The 16,942-nt window shown below is 45.1% G+C and overlaps 1 protein-coding gene across 2 annotated transcripts; it reads right to left on the bottom strand.

Annotated features, from left to right (window-relative positions):
* Positions 1-204: 204 nt before the first annotated feature.
* Positions 205-14,559, bottom strand: LOC137560673 (CD5 antigen-like). Of its 2 annotated transcripts, XM_068271881.1 has the most exons (5): positions 14,490-14,559; positions 13,290-13,316; positions 10,964-11,281; positions 5,170-5,487; positions 205-659 (listed from the first exon to the last, which is right to left on the bottom strand). In XM_068271881.1, exons 1-5 carry the CDS (start codon positions 14,506-14,508, stop codon positions 649-651), a joined length of 693 nt encoding a protein of 230 aa, XP_068127982.1. In that variant the 5' UTR covers positions 14,509-14,559; the 3' UTR covers positions 205-648. The 2 variants fall into 2 exon arrangements, with proteins under 2 accessions (XP_068127982.1, XP_068127983.1); XM_068271882.1 differs by lacking the exon at positions 13,290-13,316 and having other exon boundaries at positions 14,490-14,538.
* Between the last annotated feature and the right edge of the window lie 2,383 nt (positions 14,560-16,942).

The raw sequence follows: 16,942 nt of genomic DNA, 5'->3' as shown, positions 1-16,942 counted from the left end.
GAGAATATAAAATGTTTGCAGCTGATAACTTTGAAAGGACCAAAAAAAATTAAAAAATAAAGTGACATTTGACAAATGATTTTTTTCTGAACAAAAACTAGTGAAAAAAATTGGCTCTTGAGTGCATGTTGGTACAAAATAACATTTCTTTCTGAGACATTACAGAGATTTTAAGAGGAGTTGTAGTAAAAATAACGTAATTCATAAAATTGCTTATTTTTTTATTTGTTTTGCAATATTGATTTATAGATTATTCAGTCAGTGTTCCTTAAATGATCACAGGCGGGGACATCTTTAGTCCTGTCAGGCACAGCTCTGCGGAATGTTGTAATCGCTTCCTGCCAGGGTAGGAGGGAGACTCTGCCAGATGGGGACACAGGCAGCAATAAAACTCAAATGTGGTCCTACCCTTTTCAGCATTATCTCAAACTGCATGAAAATCTTCCGGGATTTGGGCTTTGCTGTGCGTTACTATGAGAAGGCAGTGGTAGGAGAGACAGCAGGAAGAAACAGTGGTCGTTACTTTCATGAAGACATAATTGAGCTGAGGGAACTCTTATATTTGCTGCTATAAGACAAAACCATCAGTACACAGCCTGAGCCTGACAATTACATGGAAGAAGGTATAACATGTTGAGCAGGTTTTCATCAGGCTTTACCTGTAACAATAAAAATATTTGATAATAATCAGCCCTTATTCTCTGCATAGCAAAAACACTCATAACTACAGGATCTTTTCAAAAAATTAGCATATTGTGATAAAGTTCGTTATTTTCTGTAATGTACTGATAAACATTAGACTTTCATATTTAGATTCATTACACACAACTGAAGTAGTTCAAAGCCTTTTATTGTTTTAATATTGATGATTTGGGCATACAGCTCATGAAAACCCAAAATTCCTATCTCAAAAAATTAGCATATCATGAAAAGGTTCTCTAAACGAGCTATTAACCTAATCATCTGAATCAATGAATTAACTCTAAACACCTGCAAAAAATACCTGAGGCTTTTAAAAACTCCCAGCCTGGTTCATTACTCAAAACCGCAATCATGGGTAAGACTGCCGACCTGACTGCTGTCCAGAAGGCCATCATTGACACCCTCAAGCAAGAGGGTAAGACACAGAAAGAAATTTCTGAACGAATAGGCTGTTCCCAGAGTGCTGTATCAAGGCACCTCAGTGGGAAGTCTGTGGGAAGGAAAAGGTGTGGCAGAAAACGCTGCACTAGAGGAGAGGAGAGAAGAGGTGACCGGACTCTGAGGAAGATTGTGGAGATGGACCGATTCCAGACCTTGGGGGACCTGTGGAAGCAGTGGACTGAGTCTGGAGTAGAAACATCCAGAGACACAGTGTACAGGCATGTACAGGAAATGGGCTACAGGTGCAGCATTCCCCAGATAAAGCCACTTTTGAACCAGAAACAGCTGCAGAAGCGCCTGACCTGTACTTGACACTGGACTTCAGGCATTTTGGCATTTCCCTCTCCCCAGTCTTCCTCCAGACTCTGGCACCTTGATTTCCGAATGACGTGCAAATGTTGCTTTCATCTGAAAACAGTATTTTGGACCACTGAGCATCAGTCCAGTGCTGCTTCTCTGTAGCCCAGGTTGGGCGCTTCTGCCGCTGTTTCTGGTTCAAAAGTGGCTTGACCTGGGAAATGTGGCACCTGTAGCCCATTTCCTGCACACACCTGTACACGGTGGCTCTGGGTGTTTCTACTCCACACTCAGTCCACTGCTTCCACAGGTCCCCCAAGGTCTGGAATCTGTCCTTCTCCACAATCTTCCTCAGGATCCGTTCACCTCTTCTCGTTGTGCAGCATTTTCTGCCACACTTTTTCCTTCCCACAGACTTCCCACTGAGGTGCCTTGATACAGCACTCTGGGAACAGCTTATTCGTTCAGAAATTTCTTTCTGTGTCTTACCCTCTTGCTTGAGGGTGTCAATGATGGCCTCTGGACGGCAGTCAGGTCGGCAGTCTTACCCATGATTGCGGTTTTGAGTAATGAACCAGGCTGGGAGTTTTAAAAGCCTCGGGAATCTTTTGTAGGTGTTTAGAGTTAATTCGTTGATTCAGATGATTAGGTTAATAGCTCGTTTAGAGAACCTTTTCGTGATATGCTAATTTTTTGAGATAGGAATTTTAGGTTTTCATGAGCTGTATGCCAAAATCATCAATATTAAAACAATAAAAGGCTTTGAACTACTTCAGTTGTGTGTAATGAATCTAAAATATATGAAAGTCTAATGTTTATCAGTACATTACAGAAAATAACGAACTTTATCACAATATGCTAATTTTTTGAAAAGATCCTGTACCTATGTAAAAAAAAAACAGTAGTTAAATGATGTTTTGACCCAGGGGCAATACAGGTTCTATTATACAAATGATCTATTATAACCTCACTGAAGATCCACCAGAAGATATAGAGGGGTGAGATGGAGAGGTAGCTTGTTGCCTCCAGGGGCGGTCCACCCATGAGGCGGGGTGAATCAAATGCCTCAGGCGGCACTTCTGGGGGGACGGCACCTGCCTGTCCGTTGGTGTGGGAGGGGGGGCGCCGAGCTGGAGGGGGTAGAGGGCAGGAAGGGGGTATAGAGCAAAGCAGCGGGGAGGGGGATCAGAGCCCCCCCTCGCCTGGGTCCCCCGTTCTGCGCTCCCCCTCCAGCTTTAAAAAGTTAAGTAGCAGTCGCTACTAGTAAGAGGCAACGGGCGGGGATCACTCACCTCTTCCGCGTTCCACTGTCGTCACTTCCTGCAATGCCGTCCACTTACAATACAGTGGGCGGCGTTGCAGGAAGTGACGACAGTGGAATGCACGCTGGAACGCGGAAGAGGTAAGTGATCCTCGCCCGTTGCCTCTTACTAGTAGTGGCTGCTACTTAACTTTTTAAAGCTTGAGGAGGAGCGCAGGTCGGGGGACCCAGGCGAGGGAGGGGGGGGGTCCGAACCCCCTCCCTGCCGCTTTGCCCAATACCCCCTTCCTGCCCGCTACCCCCTCCAGCTCGGCGGCCCCCCACCCATGGCTTGAGGAGGGGGCGGCGATTTTTTCTAAGTTTGCCTCAGGCGGCAAAAAGTCTAGGGCCGGCCCTGGTTGCTCCATACTGGAGAAGGGTTTATACATAAAAAAGAGGGGCTGCTGTACATGGATGTTAGACATGGAAGGGGGCTGCACATGGAATGGGCAGGGGCTGCTATACATGGATGTTACACATGGACGAGGCAGCTGCACATGGAATGGGAGGGGGCTGCACATGCATGTCACACATGGAAGAGGGGCTGCACATGGAATGGGAGGGGCTGCTGTACATGGATGTTAGACATGGAAGAGAGGGCTGCATGTGGAATGGGAGGGGCGCTGCTGTACATGAATGTTATTCATGGAAGAGGGGGCTGTACATTGAATGTGAGGGTGCTGCTGTACATGCATGTCACACATTGAAGAGCGGGCTGCACATGGAATGGGAGGGGGTTGTTGTACATGGATGATACACATGGAAGAGGGGGCTGCACATGGAATGGGAGGGGGCTGCTGTACATGGATGTTACACATGGAAGAGGGGGCTGCACATGGAATGGGAGGGGACTCCTGTACATGGATGATACACATATAAGAGGGGGCTGCACATGGAATGGGAGGGGACTCCTGTACATGGATGTTACACATGGAAGAGGGGGCTGCACATGGAATGGGAGGGGACTCCTGTACATGGATGTTACACAGGGAAGAGGGGGCTGCACATGGATGTTATACATGGAAGAGCCGAGGATGCTGTGCATGGAATGGGAGGGGCTGCTGTACATGGATGATACACATGGAAGAGGGGGCTGCACATGGAATGGGAGGGGACTCCTGTACATGGATGTTACACATGGAAGAGGGGGCTGCACATGGAATGGGAGGGGGTTGTTGTACATGGATGATACACATGGAAGAGGGGGCTGCACATGGAATGGGAGGGGACTCCTGTACATGGATGTTACACATGGAAGAGGGGGCTGCACATGGAATGAGAGGGGACTCCTGTACATGGATGTTACACATGGAAGAGGGGGCTGCACATGGATGTTATACATGGAAGAGCCGAGGATGCTGTGCATGGAATGGGAGGGGCTGCTGTACATGGATGATACACATGGAAGAGGGGGCTGCACATGGAATGGGAGGGGACTCCTGTACATGGATGTTACACATGGAAGAGGGGGCTGCACATGGAATGGGAGGGGCTGCTGTACATGGATGTTACACATGGAAGAGGGGGCTGCACATGGATGTTATACATGGAAGAGCCGAGGATGCTGTGCATGGAATGGGAGGGGGTACCGTACATGGATGTTGGGCATGGTTGTTACACATGGAATGGGAGGGGGTACCGTACATGGATGTTACACATAGAGGAGGGGCTGCACATGGAATGGGAGGGAGGCTGCTGGGCATGGTTGTTACACATGGAATGGGAGGGGGTGCTGTACAAGGAAAAAAAGGCTTAAGAAAGTTGGCCTGAAAGTTATAGAACATGTGGCGCATGTGTGGCATCCCACGTGTGCCCCACGCACTATATGCTGGTAGTCATGTGGGACCTGAATGCGGAAATACAGGGCAGACCCTCGGGGGATGGCGTGAGAGGTAAAGTATAAGTGCATAGGCAATGGGAGGGGGGGGGCACATAAAACATTTGGCTAGGGTTTCCATCACGTTTGTCATTTGCGATTATCGCACGCCCTTATCGCTGCAAACCCAATTGACCACGTCGGCCCAAGATTTTCAGCCCGCGCTTAACACTCAAACTGTAGATCGGGCATGCTTGTGGCAACACAGATTTTGATCTGATTCTACAATAATTATCGAATCGGATGGTCAATCAGCCGCCAAGTCGCTAGATGTAAGGCCAGCTTTAGATAGATCATAGGCATTAATATCAGTACTGTCCAATTCCAGTCCTCGAGGTCGAGGGCAATATCCATGTTCGGGATGGACTGAGAAATGGAGACATGTGCTCTGCTTGATGGACCACACCTTTTTTCTGATTCAGTCCCATCAATTCATTTGAGCTGTACCAAAAATGTGTGAGGACCTCAGCCCTCGAGGACTGGAGTTGGACAGTACTAAGATACAGTAGATAGATAGATAGATAGATAGATAGATAGATAGAAGGACAGATACCTGTGCAGTAGACAGTGACATCCTCCTCATGGCTGCAGTCATGGTAACCCCACACACGGTGTCGGCATTTCTCCAAAGATGCTTCATTCCCGTTACACTCAACATCATCCAGCCAAATTTTTCCATTGGATTGGCCAATCCGTTTCCGGCTACTTTTATCCGGCTGGGAGCTGCCACACTTAATCTGAGCACAGGTGACGTTGGCGTCCTTGGCATCCCAGAGGTCATCACACACATTGCCCCACTGGCCATCATGGTAGACCTCCAGCCTTCCAGTGCATCTGTCCGGCCCATCAACCAATCTAACCTGAAACGGTTCTAAGCCAAGATAGACACTTCTGAATTAAAGTGTACACTACGTCTAGTCACTGAGACAAGCAGAATTCTGTCATTAATAAAAATTTAATTTTACTAAGCTTATACTTCTTCGTTTACTATGAATGGACATGGCTCCTGAATGGGGTCATGTCCATCCATTCCATGCACTGGGATTAGTTCGGGAACATTTATTCCCCTTCACCAATCACAGATCTCCGAGTCCCGATGGGTGCGAGTGGCGAGTGCCCGGCGACATCGGTGAGCGACACATTAAAATGTCCTGGTGCCATTAAGAGGCTCCAGCATGACATTTTAATGCAGCGGCTTGCTGCTAAGAGGTTGAAAGACACCTTAGTGCTATTTTTCAGCATGGTCGGTGGTCAGCGTGGTTGGTGCCCTCCAACCCAGACATACTACGCCGACCAGGAAGTAAAGAACTTGGATGATTACCGGAGAATGGAGGGAAACGTTGGGGCACAGGAAGTTCGGTAAACATCTGCAAAACCCCCTACACACACATTAGACGTCCTGTTTGAAAAATAGTTAGTGCTAAGGTATAAATACATAGGTTATTATTTCCAGCATATTTAAATAATTTTGATAACTTCTGCCAGTGATATTCTGCTGATCTCAACATATCACTATAACAGTTTAACAAATTAAAAGAGTGACTGGGAGAGATTGACACCCACTTTGTTTTATACTACATTGGCCTCAATTCTGGTAGGGTTATCAAATGAATTACCTCATGTGAGGTAATTTACCTCATGAGGTAATGACATTTAGCAATTCTGGTAGATTTTAGTCATATTTTACCTCATGAGGTAAATTATGAGGTAATTCATGAGGTAATTTGCATTAGTTTTATCGAAAATAGCTATTCTCATGGAAATTAGGGTGCAAGTTAGCACATCATTTACTGGTCAGTTTAAAGAGAATCTGTATTGTTAAAATCGCACAAAAGTAAACATACCAGTGTGTTAGGGGACATCTCCTATTACCCTCTGTCACAATTTCGCCGCTCCCCGCCGCATTAAAAGTAGTCAAAAACAGTTTTAAAAAGTTTGTTTATAAACAAACAAAATGGCCACCAAAACAGGAAGTAGATTGATGTACAATATGTCCACACATAGAAAATACATCCATACACAAGCAGGCTGTATACAGCTTTCCTTTTGAATCTCAAAAGATCATATATGTGTTTACCTTCTGTCCCCTGCTTCTCTCGTGCACTGAACATTACAGGCTTCCTGCAGACAGCTCTGCCTGTGCCTGTGTTTGTAATTCCTCAGTATGTGTCAGCCAGCTACTTTCACAGCCTAACAGAGGAGGATTTTTATCCAGCTCTCTTCTATCACTGATAAGATAGCAGAGAAGCTGCTGGCTTATGTAAATAAAACACACACTAGAGTGTGCATAGAGGAACAGACCAGCACTGAAGAGTTGGCAGCCTTCCAGACACAGGCCGACAAGTCTGACAGGGGAAAGATACATTGATTTATTACAGAGACCGTGATAGTACAAAGTGCTGCAGTGAGCCAGAACACATTAGAATACGTTTAGGAACTTGTAGGATGGTAGAAAAAACGTTGTAATTTTTGTTACAGAGTCACTTTAAGACCTGCCTGTACCTGGAGGTAAAGTCAATTTATATGCATTTTGCAGTTTTTAGTGGAGTTCATTTTGCTGTTTTAGTGGAGTTCCTATTCAGGCTGTGTAATAGAAAAGAATTATAGAAATAAAACTCCAAATACTGGATTTTTTTTTATAAGGGATGCCTATAAATATACTATATAAATACAATTAAAGACTACTATTATTTATTTACAGCATGCTTATCGTTGAAATACCTCATGTTTTACCTCACTTTATGCATTTACCTCATGTTTTACCTCATGTTTGGAAATGGAGAAAAATCTTTCAGTATTGCTTAAAAAAGAGGAAAATACCTCATGAGGTATTTGATCTACAAAAAAAATATTTACCTCACATAGCTACCAGAATTGAGGCCAATTGAGTGGTACAAACAGAGCCGGGACAAGGTCCTCCAGCACCCAAGGCTGAGACACCAAAGTGCGCCCCTCCATCCCTCCCACCCCAGCCGTCACACACTGATTGCTATTAGACTAAGAGGCACCACAGGGCCCACAACCTCCCCAACACCTTAATATCTAGTTATCTGGCTTGCAGTCACTGCCATGTATCTCCTTTTCTTATTTCTTTCTGCTTCATACACAATTAGGAATGACAGCTGAATGAATTCTGCGCCCCCTCTTACACTGCGCCCTGAGGCTGGAGCCTCTCCAGCCTATGCCTCGGCCCGGCCCTGGGTACAAAGCTAATGAATGGCTACATAGTTATGTCGGTTGAAAAGACATTGCATCTATCAAGTTCTACCATTTGGGCCCCACTACAAGGGTTTAAGGTATTTTCTCAAACATAACAAATCTAGCTGTGGATGCCCTTCACATTCACAGTAAGCAAAGCATCCGAATCCCATTTAAATACAAATATATAATTTGTCATAACTACTTCCTGTGGTAAGATATTCCACATCTTATCCACACTTACTGTGAAGAACTGCCTTCTAAACAGGTTGCACAATCTCCTTTCCTCCACACACAGTTCATGATGACCTCTTCTCCTTTATAGAAAACTGGGGATAAAATAGTAATTTGCCAAGCCTTTGTATTGCCCTTGGATGTACAGTTTGTCTACATGATAATCAGGTCACCTCTTAGTCATCTTTTTTTTTCCAGGTGAAATAAGCACAGTTTAACTAACTTTTCATGTTGAGAGCGTTAATCTCCTTGATTATTTTAGTTGCCTGTCTTTGTTCCTGTTCTAAAACTTCAATGTTCTTGCTGTAGTGTAGTTCCCAAAACTGAATTCCATACTCCAGAAACGTCTCAGAACTTATGAGTTTTAGCTGCTGCTTGGCATTGAATGCAGTTGTGTAAATTATTAACAACCAGTATTCATGACCTTTTATCAACATTAAATTTCATCTGCCATAAGCCTGCCCACATGGTAATGCTGTCAAGACCCCAGGGCTGGCGCTCCCATAAAGACAAAGGGGGCATTTGCCCTAGGGCCCCCGACCTCTGCAGAGGCCCAGCGCCGCCGGACCTGCTAAATGCTGCCTGCTTCCCCGCTCGCTCTGCTCCCCGGGGCCCTTGCTAACAAGCTGCAGCAGCAATTACTCACCTCTTCCAGCGGACGGCACAGTCCGGGCACTCTTGCCATGTTGTCCTCCACCTCCTTTATGACCCGGCGCATGTTTACAAATAACGCACGCCGGATCATAGGGGAGGTGGAGGACAACATGGCAAGAGTGCCTGGACTGTGCCGTCCGCCGGAAGAGGTAATTGCTGCTGCAGTTTGTTAGCAAGGGCCCTGGGTAGCAGAGGTAATCGCTGGAAAGAAGGGGGGGGGGGGGGGTTGGGTTGGGGGCCCCCTATTCAATTTTCCCCAGGGCTCCGGAGCCCCTTAAGCTGGCCCTGCAAGAGCCTATTGTAGTATGACACTGCCCTGTTGTGTGTCTACATATTTGTAAATCATCTGCAAAGATGGAAACATTACTGAGTATTCTATCCATTAGGGCATTAATAACTAAATATAAGAGAACTTGACTCATTACTGATCCTTGAGGGACACCACTGCTAACAGTTCCCCATTTTGAGTATGATTGGTTTTCCAGCATTCTTAGCCTTCTGTCCCTTAGCCAATTCCCCATCTACATGCACACATTTTCCCCTAGTCCCTGCATCCCTAGGGGGCAGCAGTCCAACCATTTCTGCCCAAATCGGAATAAGATCGAGTATAAAATGATGGTGCTCGGTCATCGATGAACTGGTGTCAAGCTGAAGTTGTGAGAACCAGCAGCTCATGTACGTTAGCCCTAGCATTGACAGGCCTGGAGATGATCCGTGAGATGCTAATCATTCTGGCTTACAGGAAACCTTCATTGAAATTGTAGGCAACTTACAGTAAAACTGGACAAATTAAATGCACTTCCTAATTATTTGGATTGGCCCAATTCTAAACTACATAGTGTTTACATTAAAGCGGAATATAACCCTGCATTTAAACTTTGCTCTAAAACATTATTTACAGCATATTATATGCAACCAGCATTTTTTTTTACTAGACCAGCATTGGAAGGGTTACACACAGAGCTTTAAAGTTCCGTGGATAGAAATGCAGATGAATCCGAAGTTTAGATAGATACATTTAAGTAAACACAATGTAACAAGTGGTGAATGTTACACACTCTCTGGCTGTCCTCCAGCTTCTGCACAGTCAGAGAGTGTGTGTCACATTCCACACTTGTTACATTGTGTTTACTTAAATGTATCTATCTAAACTTCGGAAGCGTCTGCATTTCTATCCACGGAACTTTAAAGCTCTGTGTGTAACCCTTCCAATGCTGGTCTAGTAAAAAAAATGCTGGTTGCATATAATATGCTGTAAATAATGTTTTAGAGCAAAGTTGAGATGCAGGGTTATATTCCGCTTTAAATTTGCCTGCAAGCAGAGGAGTAACTACAAATAAAGGGGACCCGCAGCAAAACTTTGATGCCCCCCCCCCCCCCCCAATGTTTACAGTCTTTCCCTTGCCAACCCTGGTGACCCTCACAGCCTGGGGGCCCATCATACAAGGGTCATAAAACAAGCATGGACATCAGGATCTTCACACCCATAACAAGTGTGGCCACAAAAACTCCTGATCTGGAGGATGGAGCGAGTGAAGTAGTAATTGGGGCCCCCTTACAGCTCCGCCCCCCCCTGAGGTCACAGGGACTGCTCCCTTGTAGTTACACCCCTGCCTGCAAGCCAGAATAATTAGCATCTCATACGACCATTTCTAATAAGGACCAGTGGCAGATTTGTAGCCACCATTACTGCTACATAAGCTTTCTTTGGGTCTATGTATAAAAGAGGCGTAACCAGGGGAGTAACTAGAAATCACTGGGCCCCCTGCGAAACTTAGGACGGGGCCCCTTCCTCCAGTCGTCGCCCCCCCTTCACAGAAAACTGACAGATGAGCGTGCTCCCAGCTTCAACTTATTACACTCATCCTGTCCTCTGATGGTGTAGAACTGGCTCTGCAGACACTTCCACCATCACTACAACACCCAGCACTTGGTTGGGAAGGGGTAGAGAGGTTAGGGGCTGGGCACTGGACACAAGAGCCTGCTGTGCGCTGACTAGGGACTGTCTACAAATGTGTGTGCAAAACTTTGTATGATTCCTTATCAGTGGCTAAGCAGATGCAGTCATTAGAACAATTGTGCAGAGAATAGAAAGCTTTTTCTCTGTGTGCCCTTAGTTGCCAGTATCTCAGGACAGGGAAAATAAACTTTTCCCCCCACCGGGTCGCCTGTAGCTTCTGGGCCCCTCTGTGGCTGCATCCCTTGCAGCGTCTATTGCTACGTCCCTATGCCTAACTAAATAGTCAAAAAGCGTTCTGCACCTCTGCAGGTCACCCATGCATCTTCTTTGTATGGACATTGGCGTTCCTTAATAGGCTTCGTTAGGCATTCCGAGAGGGCTTCTTCTTTCCCCGTGCAGCGTGGCTCTTTCTGCCAGATTTTTCCACTTTCTTCCTTCATGGGTCTGCACGGCTTGCCACGGACTGGAGATCCACAATTCAGCTCTTTACACACCACCTTGGTATTCAGGACGTGCCACTTGTGACCACACACAGACCTCCATTCTTCATGATGGTGAACCTCCAGCTTCCCGCTGCAGGAGTGAGGTCCATCCACCAGCCTGATCTTCAGCGACTCACCTGAAATGGACAAAGCAGCAGGAAAGATTGACCGGAAGTAGATAGATTTCCGCTAACTACAAAATTCATCAGAGCAATGTTTGCTTACATGAAAAAGGGGCATGAGGAAAAATGGGCGACCGTTTCCATTAATAAAAATCGTTAATCTCTACCGATGTAAATAGTGTATGTTATTGTAATAAAATATTGGTATATATTAACGATATTTTACTACAACTTAACTACAATACATTTCAAAAAATATATATTTTCAAAAATAAATAATTTGTAATTATATAACACATTAAAAATGTCAAAAAAACTATAACGTTCTACTTTTCAAAACAATAAAAAATTTCAATACGTCATCATTTTGATAACGATATTTATTGTGCGCCGAAATTTCTGCTTTGGGTGCCTAATAGCTTATATTTGCATTAGCGCCTATGGGGCACTCAAATCGTCCATTAGGTGCTGGTGGGTGCGCAAATTTCCTGCTTCCCAGTGTTCTTAAAGAGACTCTGTAACAAAATTTTGAGCCTTATTTCTACTATCCTATATGTTCCTATAGCTGTTCTAATGTGCTCTGTCTTACTGCAGCCTTTCCTATTTGCACAGTGGCTGTATTATCTCTGTTATATGATCTAATCTTCTCTCCTCTGTCGGCTCTGTCGGGCTGAGGCAGTCAGGCTGGAATGTGCTGTGCTGCTTGTGATTGGATAGAAGCTATACACACCCTCTCTAGGCCCCCTGCACACTCTGTATGACTCACACACTCAGCTCTTCTCAGCGTATCACTTGCTATGTCTTTTGTTTGTAAACACTGCATAAAACTGGCAATTACAAGCCAGGATTGCAGCAGGGAGAGGCAGAAACAGCACAGAGGGGCCCAGGAGAACATAATGAATAGAATGGTATGCTTTTTATTGTAAGAATTTTACAGTACAGATTCTCTTTAAACCATGGGTCCGTGCAATGGTCAGGAGGAGCGTGCCAGTGGACAGGTGAGTGTCACGGGGGAAGACCGACCAAGGGTCCATCGGGTCCGCCGGTCGCCTGGAAGTTGAATGCCGCTGTTGCGGCACACCTGACCGCCCCCTTTTGCACAGGATCTTTTCAGCATAACGGATTGATCCACGCATGCCATGATGCTGCATTGATATGACAGATTTGATCATTATAATCGAATCAGCCATAGATCGATGACGCAAGTAACAAGCTCAGGCAGCTGATGAAGAGACCTCTCAACCTGACAGTGCAGAGTATCATGTTCCTCTAAACTCACAATCAGGCAGGGGAGTTTAAAGTAGACAAGACAGAACATTTATATTGCGCTCTTCTCCTGGTGTGCCAGAGCTGCAGCCCCTAGGGTGCGCTCTATAGGCAGTAGCAGTGTTAGGGAGTCTTGCCCAAGGTCTCTTTACTGAATAGGTGCATCTTACTGAACAGGAAGAGTTGAGATTCAGACCCTGGACTCCTGTGTCAGATGCAGAGCCCTTAAAGTGTCCCCCGAGCTTCTTACCTAAAGAGAGGGAAGCCTCAGGATCCTATTGAGGCTTCCCTCTCTATTCTAATGTCCCCCGTTGTTGAGCGTGGCCCCCCGGAATCAGATCGGGGCCGCACAGCTCCTCTTCCGTATTCATGGCCGCGCAATAGCCGACTGAGCCCACCCACGCATGCACAATAAGCCGGAGCCTTGCTACTGCGCATGAGTGGGCGGGCTCGCGAGGCTACAGCGCAGCCATTAATGAGGAAGGGAAGCTGTGCAGCCCTGATATGGAGGCTGCCAACAAGAGAAGGAAGCTTCAGTAGGATCCTGAGGCTTTCCTCTCTTCAGGGTAAGTACTTATTTGAACCCGAGCCTCGGCTCAGGTTCCCTTTAACCAGTGCACTTTTTGGAAGCTGATTTTTGAGAGCTACAGTATACACAGGTCCTAAATGAGGGCAATTAATGGGCCAAGAGAGGAGGCTGAGATCTACAGGTGGAATTCTTAGGATCTGCAGTGTAGGTATATTACAGAACACATACCGGAAATTGCCAATCCAGCTATGAACCCTGAAACGAGAGAAAAAAAAAAGACTTTCTGTATGACATTTATAACCAGCCTAAGCTAATACAACATGTTAAAGTCAACCCAAAGCAAACAAAAAAGTAAAATATAGATCATTGGGCATGTGCGAACCTTAGTGAATATATTTAGAGGACAGTGGGCTGGAGAAGGATCTGGAAAGCCTCTACATTATTCTGAGGCTTCCCACTAATGAGGTAAGTATACAACTTTACATTTGTGTTTTTAAGGATACCAAAGCTGAACGAGTTATTAAAAATGGGGGTGATGCAGTCCTCATGCACACCGCTCCCCTGTTCTCCTCCGCCCCCCTCCTTTGCTACCCTAAATCGCCACCGCAGCTCAGTCCTGGTTGCCCGGGGTTGGTCTGTAGTGCGCAGATGTCTGCAGACAGGATCGCTCTGTGCATGCGCACAATGACACCATTGTACCGTCGTGCATACTCGTTCACCTCTGTTATCCTTTAAGGCTAGGGACCCACTACAAGCACTTTACAGGAAATCTTACAGGGCCTGCGATTTTCAAAATCTGCCACGTTTTCACCACGGAACGATAGCGATTTGGCTCATCAGCCATAGATGTAATTGCTCCAGGATAACTCCCAAAATACTGCAAATAAGGATTTGCGATCTGCATGTAGGGCTGTGAGTAGGACCACTCTCCCATAGGGTTCCACTGGTGTAGCGCTTCGCAGAATGCCGGCAAACGGCGAGTGCTGCAAAATCACTCCCAGTGGGTCCCGGCCTAACACACATTATGTTTTCTTCCCCAATGCAAACATACTAAGATTTTAGTTTGGGGGTGTAAAATAGAACATTTCACCAAAATCATCAGCATCCTAATAGGGATGGCAATGCTTAGGAGAACTCACGGAGAAGCATGTGATCAGTTTGATCAGCTGATAGATTTGTAAGGCTCTGATTTGCTATGAAGCCTTCCTGGTTTTAACTCAGACCATCACAAATCTATCAGCTGATCAAACTGATCACATGCTTCTACATGAGTTTTCCTAAGCATTGCCATCCTTATATCATAATACAGTATATCAATTCAGTAGGCAATTGCTTGCAATGTGTCAAAAATGTTTGTAAATATTGTATGGTAAGAAGAGGAGAAGGTTAGAGAAGTGGATCAGCGTGACCTGAGCACAGAGCACTCACCCAGTAGGAAGAGAGCCATCCCTCTCGTTGTCCGCTTGCAGCTAACAAGCTGTTATGAAACTTTAATATGAACTTAATTGACTTAAGGCCCAAATATGATGTGTCTCAGCACATTTACTGCTGAATTTATAAAATGCAGATCCTCCCAGGCTCGTCATGCCAGCAAATTGTGCAATTGTAATATGCTGCTCAGCAGAGACCTGTAGGAATGACCACTCACTCAGACAATATAACGGTAAAATTCCCCAAATTCGCTCGTTTTGGAATTGGCAGAGGAGGAAGAGGCTCCAGGATTATTACGCTGTATCTCAGAATTTATATTTTCAAAGAAAACAGTCATTTAAAGGACATCCTAAGGTTAAAAAACACTGATGAGATAAACAATTGTATCTATTATTATTATTTTTTATTTATATAGCGCCAACATCTTCCGTAGTGCTGTACATAGTACAAAACAAATAATGGGGAACAAATATACATAGGAAATACAAGACACTGTACAGTCATGACATTGAATTGTAGACATACAAATACATACATACATCTTTCCCCTAAATTAAGACATCCCCCGAAAATAAGACATCCCTTATATTTCAAGCATGCTTGAAATATAAGACATTCCCCGAAAATAAGACACCCCCCGCGATCCTCCATGCCGCCGAGCCAACATCCCCCCCCCCCCTGCCTGCACCGCCGCTGTGCTGCCGATTTACCTCCCTGCTGTTGGCCCCCCTCCTCCAGCAAATCGGATCTCCCTCCGGCGTGCGCTGTGCATTAAGGTGGCCACACACGATACAATAAAATGATCCGATTTTACAGTAATTCGATAAAAACGATCGTATATCCCGAAAAAATCGAAAGCTTTTTTTTCATTCGACTGAAAAATCCGATCGGATTTCCCGTTTTCTTCAATTTTAATCGATCCGGACTGCCAGATATTTTTCTGCAATCTTTCTAAAGATTGTATGGTGTGTGTTGGATTGTCAATTTATTAATATACACACCCTAGCAATTTTGTTAGAGTTTCCAATCATTTTTATCATAATTGGGGGGAAAAATTGAACATAGGTGTGTGGTACATTGGTCATATTTTTGAAATGTTACAATCAGTCAGAAAAATTGATTGCAATTCTTAAATTGAACAGATATTTAAAAAATTGTATGGTGTGTGGCCACCTTAATGCAGATCTCAGATCAGCGGGGAAAGGCATCTAAAGTTGTATAGTTACAGCGCTGATGTATACAGGAAGTAAACAGAGAGCACTTCCTGTACACGGCTGCGATGATACTGTACAAGTTTATCTGCCTTTACCCGCTGATCTGATGAATTATGCACAGCAAAAACGGAGGGGGATCCGACTTTATGGAGGAGGGGGTCAGCAACAAAGGAGGTAAATTGACAGCAGCAGCAGCGCAACCGTCCCGATTGTACTGGATGTCAGTTGAATTCCGTGCATTCGCATGGAGAGGTGTTAGTGTCTGTGGCAGGGGCAGGGAGAGGGGGGAATATGCCTATATACGCTGGCTACATAATAGGGGGATTTTGGCTATATACTGGGGGGGGGGGGGGGGGGGGTGATAGGGGGGGTGGGTATACACCAGGGGTTTCTGGCTATATACTAAGGGAGATCTAGCTAAATACTGAAGGGGGATCTGGCTAGCACCACAAAATATAAGACCTCCCTGAAAATAAGCCCTAGCACATATTTTTAAGGAAAAATTAATATAAGACAGTGTCTTATTTTCGGGGAAACACGGTAGTTGATGTGTATTTGGTACATGTGCATATGTTAAAATTACAGCAGTATGAGAAACACTAGGCGGAGGTCCCTGCCCTTGCAAGCTTACAATCTAGAGGGTAGTGGGAAGGAAACAATAGGGAAGGAAACACAGGAGTTAGTAGGTGCTGCCTATATCAAATTATAGGCTTGTCTGAACAGGTGTAATTTCAGAGTACGTTTGAAGGTTTCCAGACTCAGGGCATGATGAACCGGCTGAGGGAGAGAGTTCCAAAGGAAAGGGACAGCCTGTGAGAAGTCCGGGATGCGAGAGTGAAAGGAGGTGACTAGGCTGGAGGACAAAAGGGTCTCCTGTGAGGAACGGAGGTTCTGGGCGGGGAGGCATCTGGCAATTACAGAGGAAATGTATGGATGTGTAGAGATTTGTATGCAAGCGTGAGAAGTTTAAACTGGATCCTTTGGGTAACTGGTATCTATCCTCCTTCTCCTCAAAATGACTTTTTTTTAGCTATCCCACAGGTTTAAATTATATTTAAATCCACTTTTTTAGCTTTTACTATTTCATTGTTTCTGCTCAATGACACATTCATTGAAGTATGCCAGAGCTAAAATCTATGAACTATTGACCAGTTCTATCTCTTTCCTGCTCTCAGAAGCCATTTTTTGCTGGGAAAGTGTTTTATGGCTATAGTATTCCTTATCAGTGAGGGTTAC

Source organism: Hyperolius riggenbachi, chromosome 1, assembly GCF_040937935.1.
Source record: "Hyperolius riggenbachi isolate aHypRig1 chromosome 1, aHypRig1.pri, whole genome shotgun sequence".
NCBI lineage: Eukaryota > Metazoa > Chordata > Amphibia > Anura > Hyperoliidae > Hyperolius > Hyperolius riggenbachi.
The sequence above is the reverse complement of the archived record's forward strand: the minus strand, read 5'-3'. Positions and strand labels throughout refer to the sequence as shown.